Source organism: Electrophorus electricus, chromosome 2 (assembly GCF_041902795.1).
Source record: "Electrophorus electricus isolate QZ-2024a chromosome 2, ASM4190279v1, whole genome shotgun sequence".
Classification (NCBI taxonomy): domain Eukaryota; kingdom Metazoa; phylum Chordata; class Actinopteri; order Gymnotiformes; family Gymnotidae; genus Electrophorus; species Electrophorus electricus.
Window position 1 is genome coordinate 33,806,515 of NC_137498.1, and position 17,963 is coordinate 33,824,477.

General features: G+C 41.8%; 1 protein-coding gene across 5 annotated transcripts; it reads left to right on the forward strand.

The window, feature by feature from the left end:
* The first annotated feature begins 553 nt into the window (after nucleotides 1-553).
* On the forward strand, nucleotides 554-17,678 carry nup153 (nucleoporin 153). Of its 5 annotated transcripts, XM_081700104.1 has the most exons (23): nucleotides 554-681; nucleotides 2,467-2,578; nucleotides 4,971-5,184; nucleotides 5,314-5,598; nucleotides 5,825-5,955; nucleotides 6,664-6,792; nucleotides 7,208-7,324; nucleotides 7,515-7,556; nucleotides 7,643-7,696; nucleotides 8,474-8,614; nucleotides 9,507-9,559; nucleotides 9,735-9,846; nucleotides 9,944-10,096; nucleotides 10,387-10,485; nucleotides 10,562-10,643; nucleotides 10,727-10,828; nucleotides 12,241-12,825; nucleotides 13,224-13,415; nucleotides 14,078-15,034; nucleotides 15,143-15,511; nucleotides 15,665-15,928; nucleotides 16,075-16,255; nucleotides 16,387-17,678. In XM_081700104.1, exons 1-23 carry the CDS (start codon nucleotides 665-667, stop codon nucleotides 16,475-16,477), a joined length of 4,482 nt encoding a protein of 1,493 aa, XP_081556230.1. In that variant the 5' UTR covers nucleotides 554-664; the 3' UTR covers nucleotides 16,478-17,678. The 5 variants fall into 5 exon arrangements, with proteins under 5 accessions (XP_081556230.1, XP_081556232.1, XP_026881245.3 ...); XM_081700106.1 differs by lacking the exon at nucleotides 7,515-7,556; XM_027025444.3 differs by lacking the exon at nucleotides 2,467-2,578.
* The last annotated feature ends 285 nt before the right edge of the window (nucleotides 17,679-17,963 follow it).

The window sequence follows — 17,963 nt, forward strand, 5'->3', positions numbered from 1 at the left end:
TTTCTAATATGGTGTCTGGTTGTTTGATTGTAATTACAGTAGGGCACTGGATTACCAAAATAAATGACTGTTTGACTATTATTAGGATACCTCTCACCCAAACAAACAAAACAAAAAACTTTCATCCCTATAGTGGTGGCTCCAAAGTGCAATTAACAGAATGAACAACAATAACAATATTATTTATAAAAGATAGAACTTGACACTTGTCAAACAAAAGACCGGTTTGGTAGGTGAATTATGTAATTTGCAGGTATTTATTGAATAATTAGTTATGTGTAGGTCAAACAAATTAAGTACATCGTTTTAAATCTGTTATTGAAATCTTATATACCTTTTAAATGTAGCTATTTGAATAGAATCGGTGTGACCAAAATATAAGCGGGCTGAAACGTTCACATTATGTTTAGTTAATAGGTGGGTAAAATATTGTATTTTATACTGTAATACCGTACAGTAATAGCGTACTCAATTTCCCAATTACCCCTCCTAATTTAACGCCGAAAGGTCTGACGGTATATTGGTGGGTATGGTTTGAGTTCTTGACAGGAGAGTGCTATCCGGCGCCGAGGCATTGAGTAGATTCAATCTAGTTAGCTAGCCATGGCGGCCACAGGAGGAGGGAAAATTAAAACAAGAAGATATCATATCGTTTCTAAACCTTATGCCAAAGGCAAGCAGGTAACTAAAGCCCATGATTCCTTGGCACACCGGAGTTATTTGAAGTCTGCTATAACTTTAGACGTGTCGCTTCGTATGTTGTTTTTGTTTTCTAGCCGGAGACATTTTGAGGCCTAAGGTTAGCTACTTGGCTAACGTATCTAGTCCGCTGACAAGGCCTGGGCTATCCATATTGGTTCAGAAGTAATCGCTAACGCCGGTCTCTGGCTATTCTTAAAAGAATGTCGCTAATACTCATACGTGTAGCATTATACTAAGAAATATAAAGCAATATAAAAGTTGTGGCAACCAGTTATAACATCGAAATGTGTTGCTTACTTGGTAGCTGGGTAACTATTCTTAACGTCCCCTGGCTAACCCACCTTGCTTGCTGGCTACGTTAACGGCTTTGCTAGCTAACTAGTTAGCAATTAACCAAAGCGTCGTCGAGCAGGATAACAAGCTAATGTGTAGGATAAGTTGTTAACGCTAGCTGGCTATTAAGTATCTGACCATTACAGCATGTCTCACATGCTTGATACAGTGTCCGTAGTTTTCTTTGTTCTGAATATTTTATAGTGATTTCAGTGTAGCAATTTAACTTAAACATCGTTAGTCCGCTGAAGTTAGGCAGATAGTTTCTTAGTTAGCTACATAGCCATGAGGCTAATTCCCTCAGCTAGCCCCTCTTAGTTGTCGTTGCGTGGTGTACTGATTGGAAGATTTCCAAGGCCTACACATGGACAGTTAGCTACATAGCTAGATTAGCTAGCTGTACATTGGCTCTTAGCATTAGCTTACTAGTTAGCACTTTGTGTAGTCACCATGTTGACTGATTGTAGCACTCTCCCGCGTCTTCGCTTGAAAAATCGACCTGGAGAGTGTGGCCAGACATTTTTCTGGTGGGGAAACGAGAGAGGCATCAGCGCGTTGCGTTCCTTTAAGGACACCTAAAAGAAAGGATGGCTATTTGTGCGTTGTGGTGTGTGTGTGGTTTTTTTTAGCTTTCTTGATCACGCCAAGTGATGAGTTCCGAGCTAGCTAGTTAAATGTCTTAATATCCTGAAAACGCGTGTGGTCGTCTGCCAACATGCGCAACATGGATATCCATCCTGTTAGACAGCTAGCTAGCTATATAGGAAACATTTGTTGTTGACGATCGTACACTAAAGTCAGGTGGTGTTCCTTTGTCTTTTCATTTCAGTGGATATCCGTATGTGAGATTAGATGCTAAGCACAAGTGTATAACTTGAGCCTATAGCTTTTTTTTTTATTTTACATACTAACATTTTAGTTTGTACTTAAGTACACGTAAGTGCTTTACTGATGTCTAAACATGGATGCTTATTTTGAGTTTCACGCCTTTGTTGTGGTCGTTGGCCAGCATTTTTTAATAGACCATTTGATCAAATACAGTATATTTTAACAGGTCACCCCATAGCTCCATCAACTGGTTAACTTTTGCCAATTATCTGTTTCTCCAGTTTTATTTAAAATAATTGACTGTGCTGTTAATACATGTTTACATGTTGAGAAAATACTACAGAAAAAAATGGTAAGGCATCTTTAAACGTTTGAAGCTCTGTTAAACCTGCAGTCCATCTGATTGCCAACTCAGTATATTGTCCTAAAAGAAACATGTAATCAACTGTTCTTAGGTTGCACATGCCTTGCATGGGTCATGTGAACTGGGTGAGTGACCAGCTTTGTTTCTAGGGAAACTGTGGTTGGTGCAGTGTGGATGAATCTAACAGCGGTTTAAGCAGCTTCTGCAGTTTTACTAAAGCTAAACATTTTCTCTCCCAGTGAAAATAAGGCCAGAAGGAAAACATCTGTGGGTGAGCCCTTGCAGTGTTCCAAACTGCAAGTGTTACTACAGCAGCTGAAGTCTGTACATCATTACTACGGATCACCAAATGTGTGTTGGTTTAAGGAAGTTAATTATGTTATGAGACCAAGTTTGTGCTTAATACTGTTGCATGTGAGACAAATGTCAGGAAATATTTTCTGTGTATTCTTGACTGTTTTTCACAAAAAGAAAATACAGCCCCTGCAGCTCAGAACCTTGCAGAATAACATTATTTTATCCATTTTTTTCTAATTATTTTGCTCTCTTGTTTGCAGAAAACAAGAAAATCCATATGTGTGCTCTCTTGTCTGTGAGAATCAGACTATGATTTGTTCAAGGAAGGGTGTTATGCATTATATTTACCAGATTCCAACAGTCATTTACACTAACCCTCACTACTATATTGAAACGTATTTAACATTCAACTTGTGGGGACAGTATATTATGACATTGTTCTTGCAACCATGAAAGACGCATCAGATCTCAGTTTGAAGTTAGGAATTAAAAAATTGTCATCACTCAGAAGACCTGCACAATCATAAATACATATTATGAAAATACTGCAAACAGGATTGCTCATTCAGAGACTAGTTTAATATCATTAGCTTTCCCTGTTGGTATTCCTTGTCCATGTGTATTCTTGAAAGTACTGAAATTTGTCAAAGTACATATGTAGGGGAAGTAATTGTGCTTTTTTTTTTTCCTTCTAGAATTCTGGACAACCAGAGTACACTATTTTTTTTATTTCTTTGAACAATAGCTATATATTAACGATTGGCGTATGTGTGTGTGTGTGTGTGTATGCACCGATTATTGAATAGCAGTATCAACTAGGAAGTTGTTACCAGCTGCATTTATTTTGAAAATGGACACCAGTTGATGCAGTTGTGTGGTGTGCAGCTGTAAATGTTTGTCTGTAGATTTTTCAGAAGTCATGCACAAGCCCCCCAGAATGGTTAATGTCTCTGAAGTTTGTCAAACAGTTCAGCCAACAGTAAAGGTACCTCTATCGCTTGCCTTCAAAAGTAGACTGAAGATGCATCCATTTGTGGATTATTTAAATTACCAATGACCCAGCTCCTATATTGACTAAGTAAAACTGTAGTACTTTTTGTATGGTATTATTTGCACTGATGTTGACTGCTGCTATGTTAACTAACTAGTACTTATAGTTTATTGCACTTATCGTTTAGTCTGAGAGAGAACTTATGTATTTTGCACTTCTAGGCATCAGCATCGATCCCTGTATTTCAACAGTATTCTAGTTTATTAGTATTTTGGACTCAAACCTACTGTACTGCCTAGGATGTATTCTATGAGTGAATGACAAAGCACTTTTGTAAGTGGCTCTGGATAAGAGCGTCTGCTAAATGCTGTAAATATAAATGCCTTATTTATTGTTACAATAACATAAAAAATGCAACTTGTGATCAATGTTCAACATGCTTGATTGTTTGGCCGGAGAAGTCCATGACGTTAACATACATGCTTTCTAGTTGGCTGCTAATTGATGGGTGCAATTGCAGACCTAAAAGCTACTAGCCCAGCACCTTGTTTGCTCTCAGCTGCTCTTTGCCATTAGTCTGTAGTCACATGCCCACAATGTACCTTTAGGGAACCTGTCTGCTGTGCTGTAGACCCCTTGTATCTATGGGAGAACAATGGGCCTCTGGTGCTTGTGTAATGCTGTCATCCTAGGCCTACATGCATTAGAGGCCTGCTGGATGGGTCTTGCAAATTCTTGCAGTTGCAACATCATTTCTTATGCCTGGAGGCTGTGTTAGATCTTTATAAAGGTAAAGAGACTTGTGGGCTCAGTGGAACATGAGCACTAAGTTGTTTTCAAGTGTGGGTTGTCACTTGGATGTGTTGTGGCCAGATAAACAGATGGTAAGAGAAGCTTGGGTTATCGGGAGGGCCCCTTCTGGTCTAAAAGCGAGAAACAGTTTGCACCTCTGCTTATGCTGTTACTAAGCCAGGTTCCATAGTTTTCCCTTCTGACTGTCAAGTGAGATCTTATTTTCTGTGGCAACATTTAACTATATTGCTGGTGATCTTAAATTATATAACAGTATAAATCCACAGGGTATAGGTTATAATGTGAAATGGCTTGTTTTATCATTCAGATCATTAAATGCTTTCATCAGTGATGCACATCCACAGCAGTTGTGCTTGTGCTAGCTTGGTACCTTGCTGTCATAAACTATAGAAACAAGCCTCATCATATGAGGTGTTTTGTTACTTGTAACTTTGTAAAATGAAAGTTTTGTTCTTATCCAAGCAATCTGTACCCGTAAAATGTCGTAGCATCCTACATTTTGTCCCAAAAGAGTTTGCACAATGAGCCACTGTTTCCATAATTGTTTCCACCACTTTTTCATATCTGTGACCCCTCTACCTGTTGGTAGAGATTATTGCTCTGTTAATTTAAGATAATCACTGTGAAAATCACTTGCCACAGCAGGCAGGTCTGATCAGTCGTGTGACGGACACAGTGAAGAGCATAGTCCCCTCCTGGCTACAGAAGTACTTCAAAAACGGAGACATAGCTGAAGGCGGGGAGGCCAGAGTGGAGGTGGAGGAGAATAATGTGGCCCCTCCCCCCAATGGCAGTGGGGAAGCTGCCTCTCTCCCAGATGGGCCCAACTCCCCAGAGCCCAGCACCAGTAATGCAGGTAAATCTGCAGATATTTGAAAGCTTTTTGCATTCTCTACATGCATGAGCAAACGTGGCATTTCAGCATGTTTGTTTACCTTTTTCCCCTCCATGGTGTTTACTTAGCTGTTTTTCCCTATGTTTCCAGAACCCTCTACAAGCAGAGCATCACTGAACTTCCATGATGCTTTGTCACGGCCCCCTCTCAACCGCTCCCACCTACACTTCCCCACCCAGGATGCCTCTCCTGCACTAGGGGGCTCCACCTCCCTCTTTTCCCAGCCTTCCACATCCACGGCGCCCTTCCCGGGGAGCCCCTTTGCCGTAGCCTCCAGCTTTTCCCTGGTGAAAGAGATCAAGGATTCCAGCTCTCAGCATGAAGACGACAACATCTCCACTACCAGTGGCTTCTCGTCACGGGCTTCTGATAAAGGTAAGGCATACCTTCAGGAGCTAATGGGGGATGGCATGCATGGACTTTCTGGGACTGTTATGTAAATGGGAACAAGAATGTGATTTGTTTGACAGTCATTTTTTTTGTATCCTATTTGTAGTCGGGTTTTGTGCGGTTTACAGGATGTGTTCATTCAAGTTCTGTAGGGTTTTGGTGATAGCCCAGGTTTATGGTTCACTAAGAATAGGGATTAATCTTCTTTCAGATGTGCCCACCTCGAAGAGTGCACCGCTGCTCTGGTCCCCTGAGATAGAACGCACCCTCTCTGGATCACAGCAGGTACACGCTAGCCTCAAGAAGCCTGCCTTCAACTTGTCAGTCTTCAGCACTTCATCGGTAAGTGGCACTTTGTTCCATTGCCTGCTAAACCATTTCTAGACTTGTCAAGGCTAATGTGTACTCCTTTACTGATTCCCTAATGTGTGCTGCCCTCAGTGATTCCCTAACAGGGCTTTGTGTTTCTTTCTACTTATTCATTTTCTTATTTTTGTTTGCATTTACTTATTTCATTAATGTTTTTTTTTTGTTTTTTTTTTTCTTTTCTTTTTCTTTTTTTACCTTATTGAACTACTGCCTTGTGCCTTTGCACACTAGCTAGATGGCTTATTTTTCTCATGTCATTTTCAAAAGCCAGCCCTTTTTGGCACATTCAGTAAAATGGTTAAACATATTTTTTACCCAGACGTTTGAAACTGAAGTAAAGTAGTTTCAAGCCTCTGAAAGGTGTGTGCAACTTTTTGGAGTCAGAGGCCTAGTTACAGTAATGGAGGAGGTTGTATGTGTGTCATGACTATGACTTCCTGTCTGGAATAGTATGCTGCCAAAGCTGCTGTGGTTTTTCACTCATAAACCTGAGATTGACCTGTAGCTCCTTGGTAGTACAATAGCAATTGCGCGGTGATGCCTGTAAAGGAGGTGGCCCAGGCTGACGATGTGTGCCGCAGACCCTTACACAAGCACCCCAGGATGTCGGTGTAGTTTTTACAGTGGATATGAGAAGGGTTGGGGAGAGTACTGCATTGTGTTTGTGTTTCTCTTCTGCAGTCAGTGATGAATAGTTCAGTGCTGAACTCCAGTCAGCTGGGAGACTCGCCTTTCTACCCAGGGAAGACGACCTACGGCGGAGCAGCCGCCGCCAGAACTCTGCGCCCCTGTCCAGGCACCCCTTACCTGGTCAGCAGAGAGACACTGTGCTTCCCTGCTTAGAATTACTTTGTTGAGACTTTGTCGTCATTGGTCAGTTAAATTCTCTTAGAATGCTGGAGAGGTTAATGTTGTGATTTTTCTTTTTCACTGATGGCTAAATCAGCCATGTATAACTTTCTATCATTAGCTTTAGATTAAGTTGATGGTCCACTGTCAGTCAGCATTTCTAATAGAGATGGTAAATTAGTCAAGTGTGTTAAGGAATCAAGTGCATTGGGTGGTTCAGTATTTTAGAATCTGAAGTGCATTTTTAGTGTCTGCACTACGGCAGTGGAGGAGGTTAGAAAGTGTGTGTGTATGTGTGTGTGTGTGTGTGTGTGCGCGCGCGTGCGTGTGTGCTCACTCGCATGCATGCATGCATGCATGCATTCCTGCACCTCAGGCTCCAGTGAGGAGACAGATCAAGGCCAAGCCAGCAGGAGTGCAACCCTGTGGAGTGACCAGCGCCACAGCGAGGCGCATCCTGCAGTCGCTGGAGCGCATGTCCAGCCCCCTCGCTGTAAGTGCCTCTGCTCGGTCTGAATGCAGCCTGCACCAATCAGTGAACACATTAGCCAGCTGCATGGGTGACATGACCTGCCTAGTATGGAAAGGTTTTGAATAACCTTGTATTATAACACATGGCTGCTTGGATGATGTTAAAATTAGGCTATCCATTGGAACTATAGCTTTTGTTGGTGTCATTACAGGATGCCAAAAGAATTCCTTCAATAATTTCTCCATTGTCAACAGTAAGTGAGATGTTTAATTTTACACTTAAATTCTTGAATCAATTATTGTTCTTAAGCAGCTCTTTCTTCTGCCCCCTTTTGTCTAGTCACTGAATCACACAGACCTAGATATTCACCACCCCCAGGTTAAGAAGAAAAAAGTAAGTGAATGCCTAATCTCCGGACATTTTGCTGCACTGTAAAGAGTGAACTCCTTGCACAAGAACTGGACTTCCTGTGTAGAATAGAATTGAACCTATTGTGCAAGCTGCTGAATAAATTGTTCAATATCTGCTTGGCTGTACTTTTTACTCTACTTGATCACTTTTCAAATGGGATCAATCATTCCTTAATAACTTATTTTGAACCTGTTTTTATTAGATGACTCTTGTCAGCAAATTTACTTTTTTAGAGACCTTCAGTTTTAGCCAGCTGCTCTAATTGTTATTTTGCTATTGCACTGTGCACATGCGCTTTTTTGTCAGCAGGGAAGAAGTGCCTGCACACAGGCACAGAGCTAGTTACTGACAGCTGGAACAGGTGCTCAGTAATCCCCAACAATGGTTGGTTCATTCACTGGCAGCTCAGAGCCAGCAATGCCCATGTGCCCCGAATGTCCAAACTCTAAGATGTTTTGAACACTAACCACTGAATCTGCTTCTTTAGTTTAGGAAGTCGTTCTGGTTGAATTTCACTACCATTGTAAACGGTTATGGATTTTATATAAGTGGTCAAATTTTAAAGTCAGCCTTATAATTAGTGAGCCTTGCCAAGTAGGTTTACTTGTACCCCAGACTTCCCTTTAAATATGCACATAAGGATAGTTATTATACATTGATGGTTTAATTTGATTACAGGATTGCTTCACATGGATGTGTTGGGCTAACTTGCTGCCCCTGGTTCTAAACAGTTCTGACTTGTGCTTCATTGCTGAGCAGCTGGAGTCAGCTGTCCCACCTGTGCAGAAGTTGGTGATCCCAGCTGCTGCAGCTGTGCCTGGGAACCGCTCCATGTGTTTCCGCCCGTCACTTACTCCAGGAGTGCCAGGCAGAGCCATGGAAAAGAGCCACAAGGAGGCGGTGAGTGGGCTTTCTGCTTGGCATGCTGTGAATGGGTGTCAGGGCTGTGCTGATTGAATTCCCCCTACAGCGGGGTCATTGCATCCTTGATAAAGAATAGTCTCTAGAATACTCTTGTGTGAGTTGCCATGCTTGGAGCTAATGCCCTAAGGTGAGTTGGAAGTCACTGTGATGACTCCAGCTTTCTCTTTGAATGTTCACATCAAGTAAAAAAGTGCATTAATAGGGCTTGGTACCAATACATAGTACCCAAAAGACACTGTCCAAACAACTGTACTACTGGAGCTAGAAAAGTCAGTAAATTTAGTACCCATTTCAAGTACTTTGCACAAAACATTGATCAGATTTTATTTATTTGTGATTGTGCACTCCAAGAATTGATTACAAACATTTTGTCACCAAAAGGGTACCAAGTCTGTCTCCACTAACAGTGGCAGATAACCTCACTAGATGCCTTGGTATGTGCTGGTAATAGTCTGGTAATATGTAAAACATAAAGCAGCATGATTGATCTTGATCAAGATAAGAGTTTTGGACTATATCCATGGTTTCACCATCCTTTGTGAAACCATGGATACATTACATGGATGCATAACACAACAATAACCGCTTTACGTGGGTTTACATCAATTGCTGTTAACTAGACTGCTTTTGTCACTCTTAAAAATATTTAAAACACACACATACACACCCCACTGACATAGCCAAGTGAACCTGCCTGTGTCCAGTGCTTAGTGAATGCCTTGTTTTGATACTACACCTAATTTCATATCAGGGCTCAATTACTGGTGAGCCACTCAGCTTCTAAAATTAGATCATAGTCAAAAAAAAACCTTGCCTCCAATTTTAAACTGTGGACTGTTTACACTGATGTCCCCTCCTCTTTCTTTAGCCTGTCAGACGATCGCCTCAGATCCCAGATTCCATACCAGCTCCCCCTGCGAGGTGAGACACACTTCACTTCTTGTCCTTCTGCTGTTATTTATAGTTAAGCTTGTTGTGTTTACTTGCCAAAAGAGTTGTGTGCTTTTTCTTGTGTAGCTTTTAAACCACTATAAATGTGGTGTTTTGGTCCTGGTTGAGCTCTTATGGAGTGCTACTGTGTTGTGTATCTCCCCAGCATAAGCAGTCTGTCACACCCACTGCTCAGCACACCCACTTCAAGCAGCGCAGGAGGCAAGATGAAGAGGGAGAGGAGTGTGCGGCCTTCCTTGAAGAGACCCGATGATGAGGTCAGCATTTCCGTCCATTTTGAGCATGTCTTTATGCTTTGGGGGTGTGTTGGAACCATTTTATGGAGTGTAAGTTGACTGTTTGTTGCCTGACCAGACTATTGGAGCATCAGACCTGCCTGCCATCTCACTCCCCATAAGCAGCTTCAGCCTGCCCACATTCAGCTTCTCCACCTCTGTGTCCACCCCCATCCTTCCCACCAACACCACATCAGTCACCTCTGTCCACGTACACCCTGCTCTCACCAAGGTATGTCTGATAGTCAGTTTTCCTATTTATTTACTTATTTTTATCTGTACCCAAATGCATATTGTTTACACTGTGGGATCAAAGCCTCTAATACTTTTAACTTGTAACAGAGTATCAGAGTTGTAATTGGAAGTGTAGGCTTTAAAAAGTATAACTCTGTTGGGATATATTACGCACCAATATATTATGTACTCATTACTGCATTGCAAGACTGAACCCACAACAGATGCACTAAATGACTTTGTGGAAAAGCATTAGGGCCAACCTGTGGGTGTTCTTGCTGTATACAGGAGAGCCCCAGAGTGTCCACTCCTGATGGTGTGCCTTTTACCTTCTCTTCACCTATTGTCAAGGCAACAGCTGCCAGTCCAACCTCTTTCTCTCCATCTGTAAGTCTCATTTATTATTTCTCCTTTCTCTTTGTGGAACCAAGATGGCCTCAGTTATAATTCTCCTGTTCTGTAGTCTGGATTTACCTTCAGTGCACCCACTATGAAGATTGCACAGTCTGCATCGAATGGCAAGCTTGTTCCAGCAGCAGTAGCAGGTAAGCGAGCTGATGCTCAGTGCATCAGTGTTTTTATAAGGTCGGTGGGGAACACTGCTCAGCAATTCTGCTGTCTTTCACAGTAAAAGCGGCTGCGGACGAAAGCAAAGAGGAGTTTGAAGGGCCCTTCAAACCTGCTAAAGTCTTAAAGTCAGGCAGTGTTCTAGACATCCTCAAAGGACCGGGTGAGGCTGCTTTATCATCTTTTGAAAATTGACTAAGACCTAGAGTGAAGAAGACTCATTCAGGAGAGAGTAAATTGTTCTGGCTGCTGTGCTGGAGATCTGGAACTTTGGTCAAGTGGTCAAAGCACACATTTGTCACCAGGCGTAAGGTCAAAGCTGGGTGTGATGGGCGGCCTCTGTTATTGCTGCAAGTGATCTTTATAAAACTTTAAATTTGCTTTTTTTAATGCAATTATAGGCTTGGCTCCAGCCCAGTGGTACCTTGACCTGGTCCTCAAATCCAATCCTGGATTTTGTAGTTACTGGTAGATAATTGGACAGTTAATGTAAATGATTGGGCACTTTATCACACAAGACTCCTAATTAAAGTTTGGGTGAAAAATTCTGTAAGGCCCAGAGCTTGATGAGGCTCTGAATACCTCCACTCCATTTTTCTCCCATTGCTGTTTGTCAGCCACAGTGTAACCCATTAATCACTGGTTTCTGACCACAATAAAACAAATGCAAAAGTGCTACTGGAGCTGGTGTGTGCATCAGTGTAACTCCTGACTGCTATTCAAATATCTATACTCATCTACTGAAATATCTACATTTCCAATTTGATATTTAAGTTTAAGCATTTATTCAAAATTATTTTTGAATAATTAATTCAAACCCTAAAGCACAAATACAGTGTCCAAAAATATGCCAATGAGCATCTTACTATATTTAACCAAGACACAGATTGGTTAAAAATATAGAGTAGGTTGTCTGTGGATGGAAATTTACACTAAGAGGGCAGTCAATCAAAAACCTGATAGAGATGAATGCATATTTTCACCACAGGTACTTCTAGCCTAGTTGTATTATAACTTCTTCCTGCTTTAACCTTTTAGCTTAAAAACCATGAGTTTGTAAAGAGGCAGTTAACTGATATCAAAAGTGCAAAATATGTGGGAAGTTTTATTTAACTAAACCTTTGTGCAGTGTGTAGTGTACTTAGCATCACAGAAATATTAAACTTGTATGTTGGAGCTCATCTCTGTTGTGGGGTGGGGCTTCTTGGCCAGTGTGCGGTAACCTTAAAGGTTAGTGGTATGCTTTGGCAGTGGTTGTGTTTTTGTTTTTTTAAGAGCAGCAAAAGCTCCAAACTCAGCTGTGTATATTTCTCTTCATTTTACAACACTTAATGAATTGATATTTAAGATGAAGACTCTACTCTGCCCTCTGGTGGAAAATAGAATTCATATGTTAATACATACATGTGTGACTTCTGAGAGAAACTAAATTGTGTATGGAAAAAAAAAAACCCAACCCTATTGTACCAATTTACCTCTCTTTCTTTCCTTAGAGAGCATATCCATATAACAGTGTCACTACTGTCTGTTGTGGTGTCTTTGTTTGCATGTCAACCTTTGTTTAATATCCCCCAGGCTTTGCTTCTCCTGCCCAGAGCTCCTCTGGCCCAGACAGGACCGCTCAGCCTGCCACCACAGCTCAGAGCACTCCCCCACTTCCCATCTCCGGGCTTGGGGACAGGTTCAAGCCAACAGCAGGTTCCTGGAACTGTGACACCTGCCTGGTGCAAAACAAATCCTCAGATAAAAAATGTGTGGCCTGCCAGTCACCGCATCCCAGCACAGACTCCAAATCGGACAGTAAAACTGCAAAGACCCCTGCTGCCAGTCTTTCGTCTTTGTTCGCCCCTCCAGCTGGAAGCTGGGAATGTGACACTTGTCTGGTGCAGAATAAGTCAGAGGTAGTGAAGTGTGTGGCATGTGACACAGCAAAACCAGGGACCGGAGTGAAGCCTGCCCTGACACTGCCACCTGCCTCAGAGGCGTCCTCCCAGTGCACTACCCCTGCTCCTTCTGCCACCTCCACCTCCATCAAGTCTGGACTGCTTGGCTTTGGCGACAAGTTTAAGAAGCCAGAGGGGGCTTGGAGCTGCGATGTGTGCATGGTTGAGAACAAAGCACAGGATGTGAAGTGTGTAGCCTGTCAGAGTGCTAAACCAGGTACGTTTATAAGATGACAAGTTTTTTTTTTTAAAAAAAGGAGACTTCTTGTTTTGGTGAATGTTTGTTTGTTTATTTGGTGAATAAGTACATTTAACTCTTATACTCTTCATTGATGATATCTTGGTGGATTTAATTTACAGTGTGGGTATGGAGGAAAGGTATAAAATTTGGCACTTTGTTTTAGAATGTCCAAAACATCTGGATCATGTTCGTACTTGATTCTGTATTTAGTCAACTTTGGCAAATATTCTGTCCGTACTTTTCACCATGTTAACTTTTAAAATGAACAGTTACCTTATACTTTAATAAGACATAGAATTATGGCCATTTCATAGGGCCCTTCTAAACATAAAACCTGGAGTATCTAACTGCTTTATCTAACTTGTGATGAATAGGAGCAGCAGCTGTGGTTCTACCTTCTGCCTCTGCCCCAGCCAATCCTACACCTCTGTTAGGATTTGGAGACAAGTTTAAGAAACCTGAAGGCAGCTGGGAGTGTGATGTATGCTGTGTTCAGAACAAGGCTGAAGACCAGCAGTGTGTGGCCTGCCAGTCAGCAAAGGCAGGTGCTAAAGTGGAGTCCCAAGGTAGAGACATTTTTTGCAAAGATTTTACTACAAATAAATATTTTATGTAACACATTTGGTATATGAAATTGAACTGAAAGGTTCCAAACGTATGCAAGCAATCTGCAATGAAAAGCTTAAAAAGGAAAATAAATGCCCACTCAAATTCTCTTCCAAAATAGCAAAGAAGCGACATTCTAGTCACATACAGATAGGCCTACTTTGATATGGGAAGAATAGCAGTGGGTGTTGGGAATGTGTGCACACTAAGCAGTTCTCAACATTAAGAATTAGAAAATTCAATGATTATTAGCAAGCTTCTGGGACTCAGTGGATACATGTGCAAACTGAACGAGGGGGGAAATTAATAATGTTAAGTATGGCTGACAGGGAACACTTTCCATCTTAAAGTCAAATATATAATCAACCTGATGATAAAAGAGAGAGAGAAACAGAAACCCAAAGAAAAGTCCGAATCCTATAAAGGACAAAATGGGCACCCAGTGAAGTAGGGTTTAGGAATTTGTACAATTGTAAGGTAAAAGACCTTTTTATATTTGTACATTTTCAACAACCTGCTTTGCAACATAATTTTACCAAAAAATAATTTCATTGTCAAATGTGAAAATGAGAATAGCATTGCACTGTGTTTCTTATAAAGATGACTGTCCTTGCTGTTTCAGGTTTTGGGTCATCATTTGGTATTCAGTCATCAAGCACAGGATCAAAACCATCTGGTTTCAAATTTGGTACAAGTTCTTCAAATTCATCCACTGATGGACTGAAATTTGGTGGCACTTTTTCAGACTCCACCACTGTGTCCTATATATTTGGTAATGCTTCCTCAGATGCTACTTTGGGATCTGCAGGCTTCAAATTTGGAGACTCAACCACAGACATTTTTGAAGGATTTAAGTTTGGAGGAGCATCAACGGAATTGACGTCTGCAGACACAATTTCTTCATTGGAATTCAGTGTTGGCAATTCCACAGATGGTATAGATTTTGTAACGGCCCCTATCCCTGTGTCAGCAAATGAAGAGAAAAAGAATGAATCTCTGAATTCTGGCCCTGGCTTTAAGTTTGGAGGAAGCAGTGGAATCAGTTTTGGCTCTGCAGTTGCTAGCATGACTACCACTTCTGCATCACAGGGCTTTTCCTTTGGACTCTCAAAACCTGAGGCCAAATCAGGATCCACTTCAGCATTCAGTTTCTCAGCAGCCAAACCCAAAAGTGAGAATGATGCTCCCTCTTCTACAGAAGTATCGGCCACCACCACTATCACCACAACAGTCACCACAGCTGTGGGCAACACTATCCCTGGTTTTGGTAAGCTGCCAGCAGCTGAGTCAGCTACAGCAGCTCAATCTTCAGGTGAAACGGCTGCAAAGGAGCCAGCCTCGGCAACATCAGCCTTCACGTTTGGTAAACCAGAGGAGAAAAAAGATGCCTCTGTGCCCTCATCTGGATTCCTGTTCAGTGCAGCCAAGGAGGCAGACAAACCTACACCTCCCATGGGCTTTTCTTTTAGCAAGCCAGACCCTCCAAAAGAACCCCCTAAACCTACATTTTCGTTTGGAAAATCTGCTGAGCCCACAGAAACCCCAAAGCTGGCCTTTGGCTTTGGTCAAAATGCACCAGGTAACAGCACATTTGATAATCTGGGAGTAAGGAAAACGTTTGCATGAACTTAAAATCATGTTGTAATGTTGCCTTTTACCCCAACCCTCCTCCCCTTCCCTTTCCCAGAAACTGCTGCACAAAAACCTGCGTTTGGCTTCATGGCAAATTCGTCCAGCAACCCGGCGACTTCCAGTTCTGCACCCAGCCTTTTTAGAACTTCTAGCAGCTCTACGATGGCCCCCACGCCTGCTCCAACCAACACTTTCATCTTTGGACAGAACTCCTCTTCCTCCCCCTCCTCCTCCATCTCCTCCTCTGATGCACCTCCTGCAAAGACCTTCCTTTTTGGGCAACAGCAAGAGAGCCAGCCAGCCTCTGTAGCACCCCCAGCTGCCCCTGCTCCAGCACAGCCATTCGTATTTGGTTCAGGAACCAACTCAGCCACTCCCACCTTTTCCTTTGGAACTGCTGCAACTGCCACGCCAGCATCTGCAGGTTGTTGTGGTTTGTTTCTGTTAGTTGTTGGGGGGGCTGCTGCCGAACAAATTCAAGTTTTACAGTGTACAGGTTTTTCATGTGGCCACATTTTCTTTCTCTCCCCCCCCCCCCCCCAGTTCAGCAGCTCATTTCTGTCATCTTCTGTTCCAGCTCCTGCTCTCTCCGCTGCCCCTTCTCTGTTTACATTCACTTCTGCCACATCCTCCTCGGGTTTTGGCTCTGGGCAGACGTCCATCTTTGGACAAGGCTCAGCCCAGCCCAGCGCTCCAGCATTCGGATCAGCCACCCCCTCGTTCTCAACCACGGCTTCACCGGCCCCGGCCTTCGGACCCAAGCCCAGTTCTGCTTCTGTGTTTGGTCAGCAGGCCAATGCCACTCCCACATTTGGATCCTCTCCTGCCTCTGCTGGCCAAGGTAAGTAACTGAATTCCTACTTGTTTTGATTTCTGAAATTTCAATGTTAGAGCCAGTGTAATATTGTAAAATATTATTCTGTAATTGTCTGTAATTGTACTTTAAATACTTGTCATTTAATGTGTTCATTTTGGTCATGCTTCCAGGAGGTTTCCAGTTTGGAGGAGCCAATGTTTTTGGGCCTTCTGGTAGTAGCAGTGGTGTGTTTACCTTTGGAGCGGGGTCTGCTGCTGTAGCCAGTCCTGCAGCGTCCCCGGCCTTGTCCACCCAGCCGCTGGCACCTGGAGGAGGCTTCGGTTTCTCCCAGCCCCCAGCCTTTAATATTGGGTAAGGAGGGGGATCATCAGCCCTTCTCTACAAGTTTGTCTTCAGTAGTAATCGTTAAATTCATTTATGGAGCAAAACCTGTTTTTGACTTGAAGATATGATGCAGTGTTGTCTATCCATTACTCCCCCAGGTCAACGAAGAGTTCCTTCAGTGCAACACCCACTGGACAGCATTCAATTGCTGGCCGTAAGATCAAAACAGCTGTTCGACGTAGAAAGTAAAGCTGGAAGAGTCTTGGGACTGCCTTATCAATGAACAAACACTGAAGTACTTAGTATTTTGAATGTGTCAATCTGATGGCTCCTTGTGCCAGGAGATTTGTTTTGCAGTGAAGGGTCAATGGTAAACCCTGGAGCCCTGGCCTAGGGACAGAATCCGAGACTCCAAAAATGCAAAATATTTCAATACAATCAAGTAAAAACCTTACCTTAATAGGAAAGGTGTATATATTTTCACCGTCTGCGTTGTTGGCAGGATTTGCGCATGACTGTTTTTTACGTAAAAAAACAAAACAAAAAAACAAAAACAAAAAAAACCCAAAAACAAAACATACAAAAACAAATTTAGGAAAATTACATAGGTTTCACTAGGGTGACCAGGTTAATAAACTGTAAATGGCAGAAACATGGACTAGTTGCTGTATGTACAGAGGCAAGGGTGTATACTGAATGAAGCTTTTTATTTTAATTTACTATATGTGCGCTGATTGATGTGTGCATGTGATGTGTGGTTTCTTTGTACATGCTGAGCTGTTCTGGTTTGGTCTGGCACATGAATGTGTTTCAGATTGGTGGGTTAATGACATGGGCCATGCCCATTCACTGGAAACTAATAAGTGGAACAGAAAGTAGCCCCAGAACTTTTCTCCTCTGTAACTGTAGTTCCTAATCTGTTCATTTATCGTGTATCCCCTTTAGTAGCCGCATTTCACCTTTAGCCCTATCCCTTGCTCTGTCCTTATTCTGCCCTTCATGATCAATCTCTCCGTCTCTCTAAATTGCCCTTTGAATATTATTAAAAAATTGTAAATAGTAACATTTTTTTTAAAATCTGTGAACCTTTTTGTGTGTTAAATGATCTTTTGTTCAGCATTTTGTCTATTAGAATTTATGTAAAAGCCCTTTATTCAAAGTTGCCCAAATCCATTTAAAAATAACCTTAAATGCAAATTGGGGATCCTTTGAAGACTAAAGGTATATTGGCATTTCTGATCCACTTTTGTTTGGACCAAATCCAGTATTGTAAAAAGTATTAAGTATATATTTTTCTATTGCTTGTTTAAATGGACTAGGGTGACTTTGGATAATAAGGACATCTACTTAATTTTAAAGCCATGAAAATTATTACTGAACGAGTGTTGAAAATAAAACCATGGGTAATTGCTATCAATAAAATAATAAAAGACAAGTGTGTTCATTTCAATATGCACTACTCATATTTTGGCTGTTAATTTTAATGCTTGATTAACATTTAATATTTTCAAATTTGGTAAGACTTGTACTGTTTTAAAATATTTTGTAGTCATATTTGTACTTTGAAACAAATGGCCCAACTCAAATTTATTACTCTGCAGCCTTTCACTTGTCTGTGTACAGCTCAAGTGTAGCAGTTTCATCAAACCTGAGTAACAAAGCACAAATTGGTTAGAAAATTTACAAATGGGGTAAATGTGACTTCTAATTTTTGTCTAATTATATTTGCCTGGCT

Coding starts and splice junctions, on each gene's coding strand:
- nup153 (XM_081700104.1), top strand. Junction 6,793..7,207: donor GTCCAGGCACCCCTTACCTG/GTCAGCAGAGAG, acceptor CCTGCACCTCAG/GCTCCAGTGAGGAGACAGAT. Junction 10,644..10,726: donor TGTTCCAGCAGCAGTAGCAG/GTAAGCGAGCTG, acceptor TGTCTTTCACAG/TAAAAGCGGCTGCGGACGAA.